At 39.5% G+C, this 13998-nt stretch overlaps 1 protein-coding gene across 2 annotated transcripts; it reads right to left on the reverse strand.

Moving 5' to 3' along the window:
* Positions 1-309: 309 nt before the first annotated feature.
* On the reverse strand, positions 310-13971 carry parp14rs1 (poly(ADP-ribose) polymerase family member 14-related sequence 1). Of its 2 annotated transcripts, XM_030080719.1 has the most exons (18): positions 13774-13971; positions 13536-13639; positions 12670-12700; positions 11651-11785; positions 11164-11418; positions 10347-10571; positions 7886-10152; positions 7400-7630; positions 6802-7023; positions 6408-6486; positions 6016-6162; positions 4805-4867; positions 4060-4236; positions 3446-3652; positions 2440-3054; positions 2052-2197; positions 1586-1760; positions 310-1265 (listed from the first exon to the last, which is right to left on the reverse strand). In XM_030080719.1, the coding sequence occupies exons 1-18, from the start codon at positions 13946-13948 to the stop codon at positions 982-984; spliced, it is 5538 nt and encodes a 1845-aa protein (XP_029936579.1). In that variant the 5' UTR covers positions 13949-13971; the 3' UTR covers positions 310-981. The 2 variants fall into 2 exon arrangements, with proteins under 2 accessions (XP_029936579.1, XP_029936580.1); XM_030080720.1 differs by lacking the exon at positions 11651-11785.
* Positions 13972-13998: the final 27 nt, after the last annotated feature.

Raw genomic sequence — 13998 nt, forward strand, 5'->3', positions numbered from 1 at the left:
AGATTTGTAGCACACAAGACCAAAACCTGTGTACACAGCTCAGGACAAAATTTTCATGACCTAAAACTGGAATGGGATGTGACAACAGGAAGGGGATGTGACCAAACTGAATTGATTTGGACATCTGTGTTTTGTATATCTGCTTTGATTGCAAATCAGGTCCCTTAGAAGAATGTGATAGATAAAGCGATCTTACTGAAAGTGGACTGAAACTGGACTCACAGTACAATCATTTCCCTCTGTCTTGAGCTGAAAATGACTCAGCTGTAACACTACCAGAACGGTACATAAAGCAGAAGTTTGTGTACTTGTAATTAAAGTTTTATTGTATGATGATATCAGAGACTCAACGGTTAATTTTTTTTCATGGAACAAATTAACTTTCACTTTCCTTTTAAATCCAGAGGCAGTTGCCATATAACCATGCTCACACCAACATGATTTGCATCACACCATTTCCAGGAATAGGTTAGGTACTTTCCATCAAGCAGCCAGTACCATTAACAACATATCCAACTGTCCTCTGCTGTCTCACAAAAGGCCACATACCAGAGATATAACAGCAGGCAAAATCAAAAGCAGACAGCACACTGATCTACTGACAGCAAAATTTTGATCACCTTTGAAAGGAACTGACACATAACCAAGAGCATATTGACAAATGCTCTCTTGTATTATCACACCATGTTCACCCTCTCTCATGTGGCCCTGACCCTTGTACTTACCTATAATGTTGTAAACTAGGAACTGAGTCTCAACCTGTTATTGCCCTCATTGTTAAGTTTCCCTGAATAAGAGTGTCAGCTACATGCCAAAACTGTGAAAGGTGAAAAGGTATTGAGTGTGTGATTCAAAAATGTTAAAATTACTTAAAGACTATCTGATCATTATCAGTGTAAACACTAACTGTATATTTTAAGGCAGTTTAAAATGTAAGGCAGTATATTGTAAGGCATCTTATTTCTGGTGTGCTCTACTCTATCATTTGAAAGTGATCAAATATTCAGGGTAAGCCAGAGAGTCATGGAAGATGACGAACATGGAGGGAGTGCTGATGTTGTCCACCACGCTGTCAAACTGCTGAACAGAGGTGGCGCTCTTGGCTGGAGGCACAATCATGCCTTGCTGTCCCTGAGTGTAATCTCCCGTCAGGACACGACAAAGGTACATGAACTTCTGCCCTTGGGGATCTGGCCTGGAGTAAGTGTTGCTTGCAGAGTACCTAGCTGCAACAGCAAAGTATGTGCCATTGCCAAAGGCAGCAGCTGAAAATGGGACAGAAGCAGAGTTAGTAGTTTGATCTGTGGTATCTGAAATACAGAAATCTTTACTTAACTTTACAACAATACCAGATAATCTTAATAATCTTAAGACAGTGCAATTAAAATGGCCTGAAAGATCTGCTTGGACTTTAAACAAATATGTGTTTGCATGAGAATTATTTTCGAGAGAGACTGAACAAACCTCTGATGAATCAATGTCACAAATTGTCAAGATTCAAGAGTTAATCGTCATTGTTATTGACACTGAAATTACCAATGCAACTCCAGCATAAAAACAGTGCCATGCATGGCCATATTCTCACCATTTTTTCCTGCATAACTCCTGTTGAATCCATGCTGATTGATGTAAGCTACAGTCGTGTAGCAGGTGCCATGGAAAAGCCGTCTCTCATTGTTCTGGTGACCGTTTCTCTGGTCCATGTCCTGCTTCTTAATCTGAAGACTCTTCCACAAGATCTGGTTCTGGATCCGCTCGATCTTAGTGGGGATAAGTGCACTTGTTTTTGTGTGTGTGTGTTTTGTTGCAGTTTGATGATAGTTATTAGCCTATTCTCTCCTGCTTTCCTTCTTTGTTGTTCTGTGTGTTATATCAACATGTTTGCCACAATTGTACTTTTTTAATCTATTTAATCTAGATTTGCCAAACCATGAGTATCTTTGTGTATGAAGTATATGTGTAATCATTTTAATAATATCATCAGATGCTGCTTTTGTGAAGATGATGCTCTGAAGAGACATTAACTATGGTGCCTGCTACATGTCACCTACCTTCATGACCGTTAGTGTGCATGTGGCCTGGAAGAGGGTCAGGACTTCATTGTACTCTGTTGTTCCTGGCTGGATGGTGATGACCTGACATGACGTGTTGGCTGGCATGGGATCCCAGTGCTGAGGCAGGCTTGCTGGATCTTGAGCTGGAAGCATAATAGACATAATAAATACTACTTCAAAACTTATTTGAATGAATCCTGCAATCATTTGTTTTGTCAATATGCAAGACAGGTCAGGTAAGTTGTCATAACATTACTTAGAATCATTCATATATACTATCTGATCCAAATCTGGTTTGAATCCACTACTATTCTGGCCTTTAAGTGATACAGTGAGATAAGAAGTGATTCATTCAATTATTTCCCTATTATCACTTGGACAATACCTGTTAGTTTGTCAACACGCCTGATATTGAGAGTATTTCCTGAGGCATTTACAGCAGGTCCATTTGGCATGGTGACCTTGTAATCTTGACCCTGGACAGTGATGGATACATGGGGCAGTTTCTTCTCAAATGCATCTTCAAGGTGGTAGTTGGACTCTGGGTCAAAGCTGTTGAACTGAAGTCCTTGCTGCTGGTACTGCCAGTCCACCAGAGTCCCAGCCAGGTCCACATTCTTTTTGAAATGCTCCTCATCTCTGACCCTCTTCAACATCTCATGGATCTCATTGGTAGCTTTGAGCACATCCTTGCTGAGTCCCTCGATGGTGAGCATTGCATCGGGCTTCTTATATTCAATCTTTATGTTCACACCTGTGGTATTCTGGATGTCAATAATGCGCTGTTGGTCTGCAGGGGAAAGGCTAAGGATAGCTTTGTCTTTAAAGTGGTTGGTTTGCTGCTCCTTGGATATTAAGTCACCGATCCACTGCTTGGCTGCGTCAACTTTGGGCTGAGAGTCACTACAAATATGGAAGCAAGCAGGTTCAACTTCCTGACCATCAATGACGAAATTTTCATCCTTCTGTGGCTTGCCAGTAGTTCCTCCAGTGAAGAATGCTACAAGAATTAATTTCAAATGTCAGAATATATGTATATACACAATATCTGTCTTTTTGTGAATGTTCATCTAAAGTGCATACAGTGAGGGAAGCTTATGATTGACTTCACTTAACAAAGCTGAAGTAAAAGAAATTATGCTGGATATGGATATGTTAGCATTGCTGCTTGGCCATAAACTTTGTTCTCTGTGGACTTTATGGAAAAAGCATGGGCTATATGAAAGATGCATTATATAGATGAGCCTTTGAATGGACATGATATTTACTATTATTATTATTTCTGTCAGTGTTTACTGGTACTACCTTTATTCTGAGTAATAGGACACATAGAAGAAATTTATCATGGATTAAGCGATACACTGTAGACCATTTTTTCCCACTTTTCCTACCTTTAATTTTTCCCCAGAGCCCCTCTTTGTCTTTCGTGTCACTGACTTCTTTCTTTTGCATACTGGTGTGGAAGTCTTTCAGCATGCCTTGTTGGAAGATGACTATCCGAATCATCTTCAGAGGGTTGGGATTGGCCTGGCTCAGTACATCGACCACTGCATCAAACATGGCATCTGCCACCTGGCTTGCTTGTACGTTGCCTTGGCCTAAAACGGCACAGCATAAATTAATAATAGTGATTTTTCAAATGAGCAAAATAAGTTCACAGCAGGCCAGAGCAACAGTAAACAAGTCTGTAAAACACAGTGAAAGGGTTATGATTAACAAATTCTAGCTTTGCTCAATCTGTCATCAGTGCACCTCATGAATGAGCATTGTTTTTACTTCCTTTCAATTTGTTTTCTAATATATATTACGAAGTATATGAAATCAAATTTCTGTTATAAGCTGAACTGATCCTGAGGAACAGGGAGATTTTGGGGATTCCAAACCAAATCTGAACCCTAAATTTGCTATTAAGATATGTTTGCCAACCACAGACCTACACAGAGCCATTAACACCGATTGCATTGCTGTGATGAAATATGATCTGGGCATTGCTTTCAAATCGTACCTGTACCAAGAGCAGGAAAGGAGATGGAAGTGTATGAGCCATTCACACACACTTGAAGAGCCGCCTTCACACTCTTGCTGATTTTCACAGGGTCTGTTTGTCCAACCAGGTGGAGGATATTCTTACACTTCAGGTTGCCTGGTTGGGTCAGTATGATGCCTGGGTTTGGCTGGCCTCCTGAAAGTGAGCAGAGCGGGTTTTATTTTTATGTTAGATATTTTTAAACCTTGAGAACCTCAAGTATATATACAGTACATATTTGTGTATGCAAAATATTTAACCAAAGTGAACAATGCAAAAAAGTATAAAGTAAAATATGAGAACTAGTGCGGAGTCAGTGAGCTGATCTTATTAGTTTTAGTATTTTTCAACTTCTATCCAGTCCTGAGTGTAAAGTAAGCTCAGTCTAGGTTAGCCCTGCCTGTTTCATTTTTTTTTTTTTTTGCTTGTTTATTTATTTATTTATTTGAATGTGTTTTTTTCTGCAACTGAGTCAAATATCTCATCATGATTCAATTCTTGCACTCATGCACAAGGAAGGCTTTAAATTGATATACAGCTTATATGTCACTAACTAAACATGTCATTATCAAAAAAAAAAAAAAAAAGATCAAGTAGAGCGCATGCATGTGACAGAAATAATGAGCAGAGTTTCAGGTCGCTCCACTCTGCTCACATCTTTTGATAATAAACTCATCTGGATCGAAGAATCAGCTAAAGACTTAACGTGTAAATGTGTTTTTACCAAGGACCGTGCATTCAGCTTCCACAGCCGGTCCAGCTGCATTCAGAATCGCCAAGGATACTCCTGGAGGAGAGACACAACAAATAAAGAAATATCAGCCGCGTGTATTCTATTTTAAAACCTTTTTTTTTGTGTACATAAACACAGGCTTAAACATAATTTTCACACTTTACAGCTTGTGGTATTTGTAATGTGTATAGAAGATGAACAAAGAAATCCAAATGTTCATAAGATTAAGTTCAGCAGTGACCACCTTACAGCCACAGCTCAAATATAGGCTACTGTACGTGTAATGGATCACATGTCTGGCCTTTGTACACAGACTAGACACACCAGAGTAACCAGCCAGTGGGGACACTGGATTATACATGGAATTTAATTATCCGGATAAATGATACTGGGAGCCAACAGGGTGTGGCTACAACTGGGGCAATGCGTTCTCTTCCTTGTTTTGTTAAAAAGTGTAGTTGGTTCTGAATGCATCGAAATGTTTCAGCTCGTGTTACTTCAAAAGACCCATAAAAAGAGCACTGCAATAATCTAGTCTATTTGAAATAAATGCAAGTTTTGCAGCATCTTCATAGGATAGGAATGGTTTTGATCGTGTTTATTGAGTGATAAAAAGCTGTTTTGGTCACCTTTATATGTGAAGTAAAATCTCTTTAACTCTTTAACTTAGAGTTGTTTTAGTTTTATTTTAATTTAATTTCAAGAACCGTTTTTTCATCCAATTAACTGCCGCCATCCCAGTGGTCAGAGAACATAAGGCATTGTCACTGTCAGGCTCTAGCAAAATACACGGTTCCGTGTCATCACCATAACTATGAAAATTTATTTTATACTCCCCGATGATGTTTCCTAAAGGGAGCATATATAGTGAAAAGAGGAGTGGACCAAGACAGCTTCCCAGAGCAATGCCATAAAAACATATATTGTCCTGACACATGATCTCCAATAGTAACAAAAAAAATAAAGGGTAAATGGTATGACCTTGACAATGTGTTGGCTCATTGATTTACTGAGTGAGATTTAAGTTTTCTATTAGGGCTTTGAATTTAACAGTCATGACGGAAGAGCCTGCTAAAAAACAAACATGTAAATTCTATGTGTGCATTTTGAAGTTGCTGGCATTTATGGACATCACTGTACACACCTGCTAAACATTTATCAACCATTTAACCTCATAAAAGCTGAGCTGGTGCAGGATTTACCTGACTTAAGAGTGAAGCTGTCATTGGAGGAGTTGACAATGACATCAGTCACCTCCTTGGTTATGTCCCCTGTGACAATCTGTACAGTCACATTTCCCATTTTGGTTTCATGCATTCCTGAGCTGGAAGTGATTTTTGAAAAGGGACCTTGCAGTGGGAAACAGGAAAAACAGTATAACAGAATGAACACACAATGAGCAAAAGCATTTTTGTGAGGAAAAAAGGCACTTATTAATGGGGTATCAATGCAAAGTGGCCAACATGTTTGGAAAAGACTGTTATTCAGTTATAACAAATTTCTATAATACAGATCCTTACATTTGAAATTATGTTTCTAATGTATATTGCATTACTAGTGCATTATTAGTAAGATCAAGCAAAGTGTTGCCCACCTGTGCTCTGTGTTGTAGTTGATGGCACTGGGCCACCTGAGGTAGTAGAGAACCTTTTGTTGAACTCATCCATGACAGCCTAGGAATAGAAATATCACAAATATCACATCAACACAGCACATAAAAACAAATCCTTCACAATTTTGTTGGCATCCTGCAGATCTCTATGGAACAGTTCATTTTGTGTCCCTGTTCACTCATGATTATTATGAAGCAAAGCCTGGGTCTGATAAAAGGGCTGTCTTTTTTATGCATGCCAGATGAGCAAGCATCTATAAGTGATGTTGCTCGGTGAAGATTCATCTCACATTCCAAGGGCTCCTGATAAAATAAGTCATGTTCTACAGTATCTGATTATGAAGCTAATGCGAAGCTAGTTTTCACTTGTCTTCACCTGAATTGTCTGTGCATCACTTGGGTGAAGGATGATCACTACTGTCTTCAGGTGCTTAGGTTGTTTCTTACTGCTGAAGCTCAAGATTTCATCAAATATTAAAGATGCTGCGAGGTCTCTAGGGAAGCCCAGGTTCCCTGTGCCAATGGCAGGGAAGGATATGGAGGTCAGACCGTTGTCCTCAGCATGGCCCAAACAATCCTTGAAAAGCCCACTCAGTATCTGCAACACATACCATAAATGGGCTTTCTTTAATATCTATTTACAAAATGCTGAAGGTCTACACTTATGGTTTTTAGCAGTTCTTGCAAACAATATTATTCTAAGTTATATTACTAAAGATGCACAATGAAGAAAAGCAGTAAAAAGGCAAGATTAATGGTATTTGCTTTGACATGGTGAATTATGGCATTAACAAAAACAAACTTGTTTGTTCATGATCATAAACGGTTGTTCTATCTGTAACCAAAATGTGCTGCTTCGCTAAGTTACCTTTCTTAAATTATTTAAACTTGAGTTAAAATCATAATAGATCATATTAAATCAAATCAAAGCACTGAGCAAATTCATAAACCACTCTAACAATTTAACACTTTACCTTAGAAACTGCGCCTTTTCCATTGTTCCAGTGAGGGGCAACTGCATGGAAGACTTGCTTGCTCTTCAGCTTGCAGGCATCAGTAATTATGATATCACCAAGATTTGCTTTATTTTGTTTTTCCCTAACCAACTCCTGAAGTTTCTGTCCAGCAACACCAAAGAGGGCACAAGAAACTGCTCCTCTTCTCAGGTCAAGATCTTCGGCCACAGAATTCACAATCACGTCCGTCTAAGAATGAATTCATTAAAGTTTTCAGTTGCAACACTTTATTTTTTTTAATATATATATATTTTTCATATCCTACAATTACACTTAAGACTACAGTTAACTATAAACCTAATATAGTGTGTAATTAATAATACAAAGTCCAAATATATATACATAACACAAATATATAAAGTCTAATTTTTATATAAGCATGTTACTCTTTTATAGTAGCTGACCGAACACTCTTATTGTAAGACAACAGAAAATACAAATTACCGTGGCATCCTGGATATTCCCTCTCTTCAGAATGATGTTCAAGCCCTCTTTGGTCACTGCTTGTTCTGAGCTACTCGTATTTGGGACATGTTTCACAGGCAGAGTCTGGGTAGATGTGCTAGGCTGGCTGTGTTGAGAATGACTAACATCCTGCCGTCCAAACTCCTTTCTGACAGCCGCATCCATTGCCTGAACACTATGGTCATCATTGTTCACTAAATGGATCCTCTTCAGGGTGTTTTCACCATACTTGTCATCACAGTGTTCCTTCACTGCTCTGATAATAGTTTCTGCACACAAGTTAAGAGGAAATCCCAAGCTCCTGCTGATGGCAGGCAGCGCCACTGAGAGGCAGCCGTGTGCTTCAGCAAGTTCTAGGCTTCCTTTGACAACTCTTTTCAACTGCCCCATGGCCCTCTGGGGGTTTGCTTGATCAAACCTAGGTCCAACTGCATGGATGATTTTTTTGCAACTAAGACGCCCGCCTGCATCAGTCATGACACAGTCTCCAGGATTGAGCTGTCCATTTGAGTTAATTATTTTGTTGCATTCATCTTGCAACTGGGGCCCAGCAGCATCCAGAAGTGCTTTTGCAAGACCTCCATCATGTTGCAAGTTCTGGTTAGAAGCATTGACAACTGCACTCACTGGGTGACTGCACAAATCAGCTTTGTAAACAGCTATTTCTACTCCATCTGCTGTGTCAATGTGGTATACTGGTTTTGGCATTTTCCCTGAAGCTAACTGATCCTGTTTACCAGAGTTCTCATCAACTAACTGGACCAAGCAACCAGTTTCACTCATGACTGAGGAGACATACATGGCTTTTTTATCCTGGAAGAACTTCTTTGCTCCAGGTTTGGAAATTTTTAAGTTATGAATATACACTGAGGACACCAAGTCTTCAAACAAGGTCTTACAATTTGTGACATTGATTCTAGAGCCACTTAGACAGATCTTCTCTTTCCTGAAGGAAACCATCACTTTGTCCTTCACTTGGTCCAGCCAAGCATTTCTGTGGTATTCCTCAATATATGTGACTATGATGTTGGGCTTGACCACAACACTTTCTTCAACTTCAGCATTCTGTTGTAAGAAGTCATCCAGTTCACTGCTAACTGGTTTAACACTGTCCTTATAGCCTGTAACCACTACCTGCTGATTTGTCTGACGATCAATTGTCTGAATCATAATTTTCCTAAATGAAGAATTGTTGTCATCCTCCAAACAAGTCACCAGGTTCTGCCACTCTGATTTCCTCAAGACATTGCTATCTTCAACATCAATGTATTGAGAGATCAGCAGTGTCTTCAGTTGAGTCTCAGCTTCATCCAGAGCTCTGTCTGCAATACCGAGGAGCTGCACTGTCTCCGCACTCACCTCAAATGCTGCATCTATTTTCTTAGAAGTGAGAAGAACACTTGTAAGCTCTTCTTGATCTTCACCATTCAAAAACTCAAGCACAAACTGATCTACCTCTAAAATCCGCCGTTTCAACGCTGTCACGCCACTAACTACCCTTTTAACTACACCCAGAACCTCATGGTTTAAACCTCTCAATGCCAACCTCTGGCTCTCCTTTTTGTATGACATTTTTAGTTCTGGATAATCATTTAGTACCTTGTCCTGAAGACCGCCTTGACATAGGATGTGGAAAATAGATGGTGACACTTCGATTTCATCTATTACGATCAACTTCTCCCTCTGTACCCTTTTGCCAATCTCTTCTAAGATTTCCTCAACAGTCTGCTCCAGTTTGCTCACATCACCTGCAAAGCCAACCACTGACAAGAAACCTCTGGCTTTATCAGGGACTACAACTACAGCCTCATTCAACAGCGCCTCTTTGATCTTCTTCTCTGCCTCTTCCCATGCCATCATCTCAGGCTGAAACTTCAGGGAATCAAATTTGGTCAAAGACTGTGTGAAAGCTGTCTTTACTGTTTGTGTCCACTCTGTGATGTCCTTGGCTTTGACACCTTTTCGATGAAGCAGTGAGGGTAACGGGCTGAAGTGTACGGTAGACTGCCGGAGGTCTACTTCGCAAAAGTGTTTTGCCAGATCACCATGAATGGTTTCTGCAGCTTCAGGCTTGTCATGAAGGTATGTCCAGATAGCATGATCGATGCTCTCAGAGAAGGCATCGGGGAGGTTTAGGGTGGGTCTGTCTTTGCCATACAGGGCCGATCCCAAAGATTCATAATATGGAAAAGCTTTGACAAGTTTCTGTTGGATGTTGTGTTTCTTCTTGATGATTTTGAGGACATCTAGTAGTATAAAGTAGAAGAACGTAAATCTTTTTTAATACAAAACATAATTTCATATAATCCTGAATTCATAGGTTTGAGTTAATTCCTGTTATTTGTTCATTCAATAAAAATATGCTAAGTATATTTCAGAGTAAAAGTAAAAGTGTTTACCATACTGTCATACACCAATGCAGTAAGTGTGACTGCACTACCTGTATGGGTTTTAAAGGTGATGTCTGCGGACTGTTCCTCTTCATTAAGCATGACTTCTTCCACATCCACGCCCTCATTCTCAAAATACAGGAGGAGGTGATCTTGACTGACAGCTGGAATGTCTTCGATTCTGACTTTGGCTGTCACTTCAAGAGGTCTTACAAATAATTGCTTACTCTTGAACATCCTGTTCTTGGGGCAGCTGGACATGAAATCAGTGTTCTCTGTGAGGCAACGATAGAAAGACATTGTAAACTTCTACTTACAATGATACACATACGCACAGCCCTTTTTCATTTATTGTTCACGTTTTGTAGAAACTGGCATGCTGCTTTTTGAAGACTGATCACTTGAAAACAGTGCATGTTTTTCCCTGAGATTTTAATTTGTTACAAAAAATTGGGGGTTTTGTCATACTTTTATGTTTACATTCTTTAATTTAGCATGGGGAAATAATTCAATATTATCACTTATCTTTTTTCAAATGAATCGTATCTGATACGACTTTACTGTGATACAAAATTCTGTTGTCTGAATTGATTTTTTTTTTTAAATTACAACTCAATTACAACAATTTTTAAGGAATATCATTTGAAAATACTGGCTTTGTTTGTGCAAGATGCTTGACATTACGATGAACTTCATCAGTTGATCGTGGTGTATTAATTAATATGATAGAAAATCCCTGAGATTATGAAGATAACTGATTTCTATTGAATTATCCATCCCTACAAGAAGTTGCTGAAGTGACAAAGGCGCACACACACACGCACGCGCGCGCGCGCGCGCACACACACACACACACAAAATGACTACCTTTTCCATTCTGAAAATTCACCACAGCAGAGGAGATTTCAGGCATGACCTCCAAACTGAAGTTTTGGGCAGCAGCTGGAGAGTCACAATTCTTTAAAATGTTCTCCACCAGCATCTCCAGAAACTCATGGCTCATACTGTGCGGAATATTTTCTAAAACAGCTGAGGTGGAGCACCGCTTGTCATCTTCTGTCTGATCGTCTCTGCTGTCTGTTTCTGTCTGGCTTACAGCGACAGGTGTGCCTTTATCTCCACCTGTTCATTTGATGTAAAGAGACATGGTGCTAAATTACTGAACACAAATTACTTCAGGAAATGATCTCACCTGACAAGTGCAAGTGCATTTCAAGTACAACAAAACGGATACTCATGCAGATATCCTGTATGAGTATCTAATTGGTTAAAAGTTGTTAATTTGTTTGAAATTGGAATTTTAAAGTTGCGGAAAGTATATACAGATTTTAAACCTTTCAACACAACCACTGACCAACGACTTGCTTTTTGGGGGCTATCTCTTTGCTTGGTGATACATCAGCTTCTGCCCTCCGTTTAGCTGATGGCTTGTGATGGCTGTCCCTTTGGTCATTATTATGTGATGCACTGTGAAGCTGATCATTACCTACTGTTAGAAACACACGAATAGGACAGAGATCAATCCAAAATTCCATCCTCAGTATCTGTAATCAAATAATCTGCATCAAATAACTCTCAGCTATGGCATGAAGTGTTTTCAGAGCCTTAAAAGAGGGTAATTAAACTTTGAACTTTCGTTGAACAGTATTGTCATCTACTCTAACCCGGTGTCTAGAGCAAAGTAGATGAAGATTAGTAGTATTGTTAGAGTATTTCATTTTTTATTTGGCTTTTATAAGAGGCATGCCCTTCGGGCAGATATCAAACAAGCAACAAATCACAGCTACCGTTAAAAAAATACTGAAGGATATAAAGAATAATTTAGGCTTCTCATGTGTATTTGCCTCCTACATTCCACTGTGCTGAAAATACTTTCATACTAGTCCAATTTCTTTTTTGTGGGGTGAGCACAACATTTAGACAGTCACTGCAAAAAAGTCAAGCAATCAAAGGATTCATTTCTCTGCAAGCACATATACACATGTATTCAAGACTAACATTAGGTAACTATAAAAAGACGGTATCAACAGTAAAATGCAGAATAAATTTAAAACTGATTTTAATTATGTTTCACTAGAACAAACACCTCTATACATATCATATACATGCTAATTAGTCTCACATGCATTAACAACAAAATAAGCTGTGAATGAGTGTGTGTGTGTGTGTGTGTGTGTGTGTGTGTGTGTGGGTGTGGGTGTGTGTTTTGAGACGATCCCATGTACATTCAGTGGTCACAAAAAAAAAAAAAAAAAAAAAACTGGCAATTACACACATTAATATTGGACAAGCAGTAGTGTTCAACATCTCACAGCCACAAAAAACACAATTACCCTGCAGAGGACAGTAAAAAATAATAACAGTCATACTTACATGTCTTGTTGAGGTTATCAGATGGAGTTTCCTGTGTAGAGAAGGAAGAATTTATTTTGAATGGTGTGTGTTTGAATAGGATGGTGATAAAGAAAGAAAGAGAAAGAAAGAAAGAAAGAAAGAAAGAAAGAAAGAAAGAAAGAAGCAGTAATCATGCTTGTCACATGACTATAAATCCATTACGCAGGAGGGCTTTTCCACACAGGAAATCATACCACTGCATTCGTGTTATGCTCCTAGTTTAGACCTGAAGGTGTTTCGGTGTGAGATACCTGTTTACCATCTCACAGTCTGAACCGCCCTGTTTACAGCTCATAAGCAGCAGGTACACCACTGAATCTCTGCCATTATCCTTGCAGCTACAAGAGAAACTGTAGTTTCTAGGAAGTGTAGAAAGTGTAAACCACATTATGCACAGACTCTCCCTCACAGATTGGGCCATGACTCACCTGACTAGATGCCCTTAATATGTCAATGCCTACGGAAAAGGTTCAAAACTTGAGGTCTCTCCTTCCAGAAAGGCCGCATCAAAATGTGCAAAAATTTAGGCTATTATTACTGGTGTCTCATTAAGAGTTGACAGTGAGAGGCTGATACAGGAATGACTGATCTTACGGTCCCTCAAATTTTCTTATTGTAGATTACAACCTATCTCCAATAGGCTGAACAGCCCCCATCACTGACTTGAAGGAAGTCACTGATGGACTAAATAAAGTAAAGTCTTGCCCTAATTCCTCATTTTTTCCTCATTTCATCCGCATACCAGCCAAGCACGACACATAACTAGTCACAAATAATGGCAGGGGCATGTATCACCTTACAACAAGCTGATGAACACAAGGCCTTTGAGTGTTATAATAGCATACCTGGGGTTGTGACTTTTCCTCCTCAGGTAAGCGCACAGTCATCCTCAGCACCCCTTTCTCCAGCTTGATCTCATGCGCCTTTTTCTCCAAAACTCTCTGTCGGTCTGTGTGTAAAAAAAAAAAAAAAAAAAAAAAAACAGCTGGGTCACTGTCTGCAAATCACGCCACTTAATCCCTAACACAGAACTTTGTTTTGGATCAGAAAGTCACTTCACTAACTCGTGGTAGGCCGACTTACCCTCCTCTGTTCGGAAGCGCAGCACCGCTGTTGCGCTGCGGTCCTCATGCTCGATTTGACAGTCGCCACCGTTAGATTTCTTACTCTGAAAATATTTGACTAACTTGTTTTTCAGCTTGGGGATATTATCCCCATCAAGGTCGACGACCAGGGCGAAAGAATACGCGTCTGCCATCGCCGCTCGCCTAGCTCTAAACTCCTCTGCCCGTCTTGCTTTCACTTTTG

The sequence above is a fragment of the Myripristis murdjan genome, chromosome 21, assembly GCF_902150065.1.
Source record: "Myripristis murdjan chromosome 21, fMyrMur1.1, whole genome shotgun sequence".
Classification (NCBI taxonomy): Eukaryota; Metazoa; Chordata; class Actinopteri; order Holocentriformes; family Holocentridae; genus Myripristis; species Myripristis murdjan.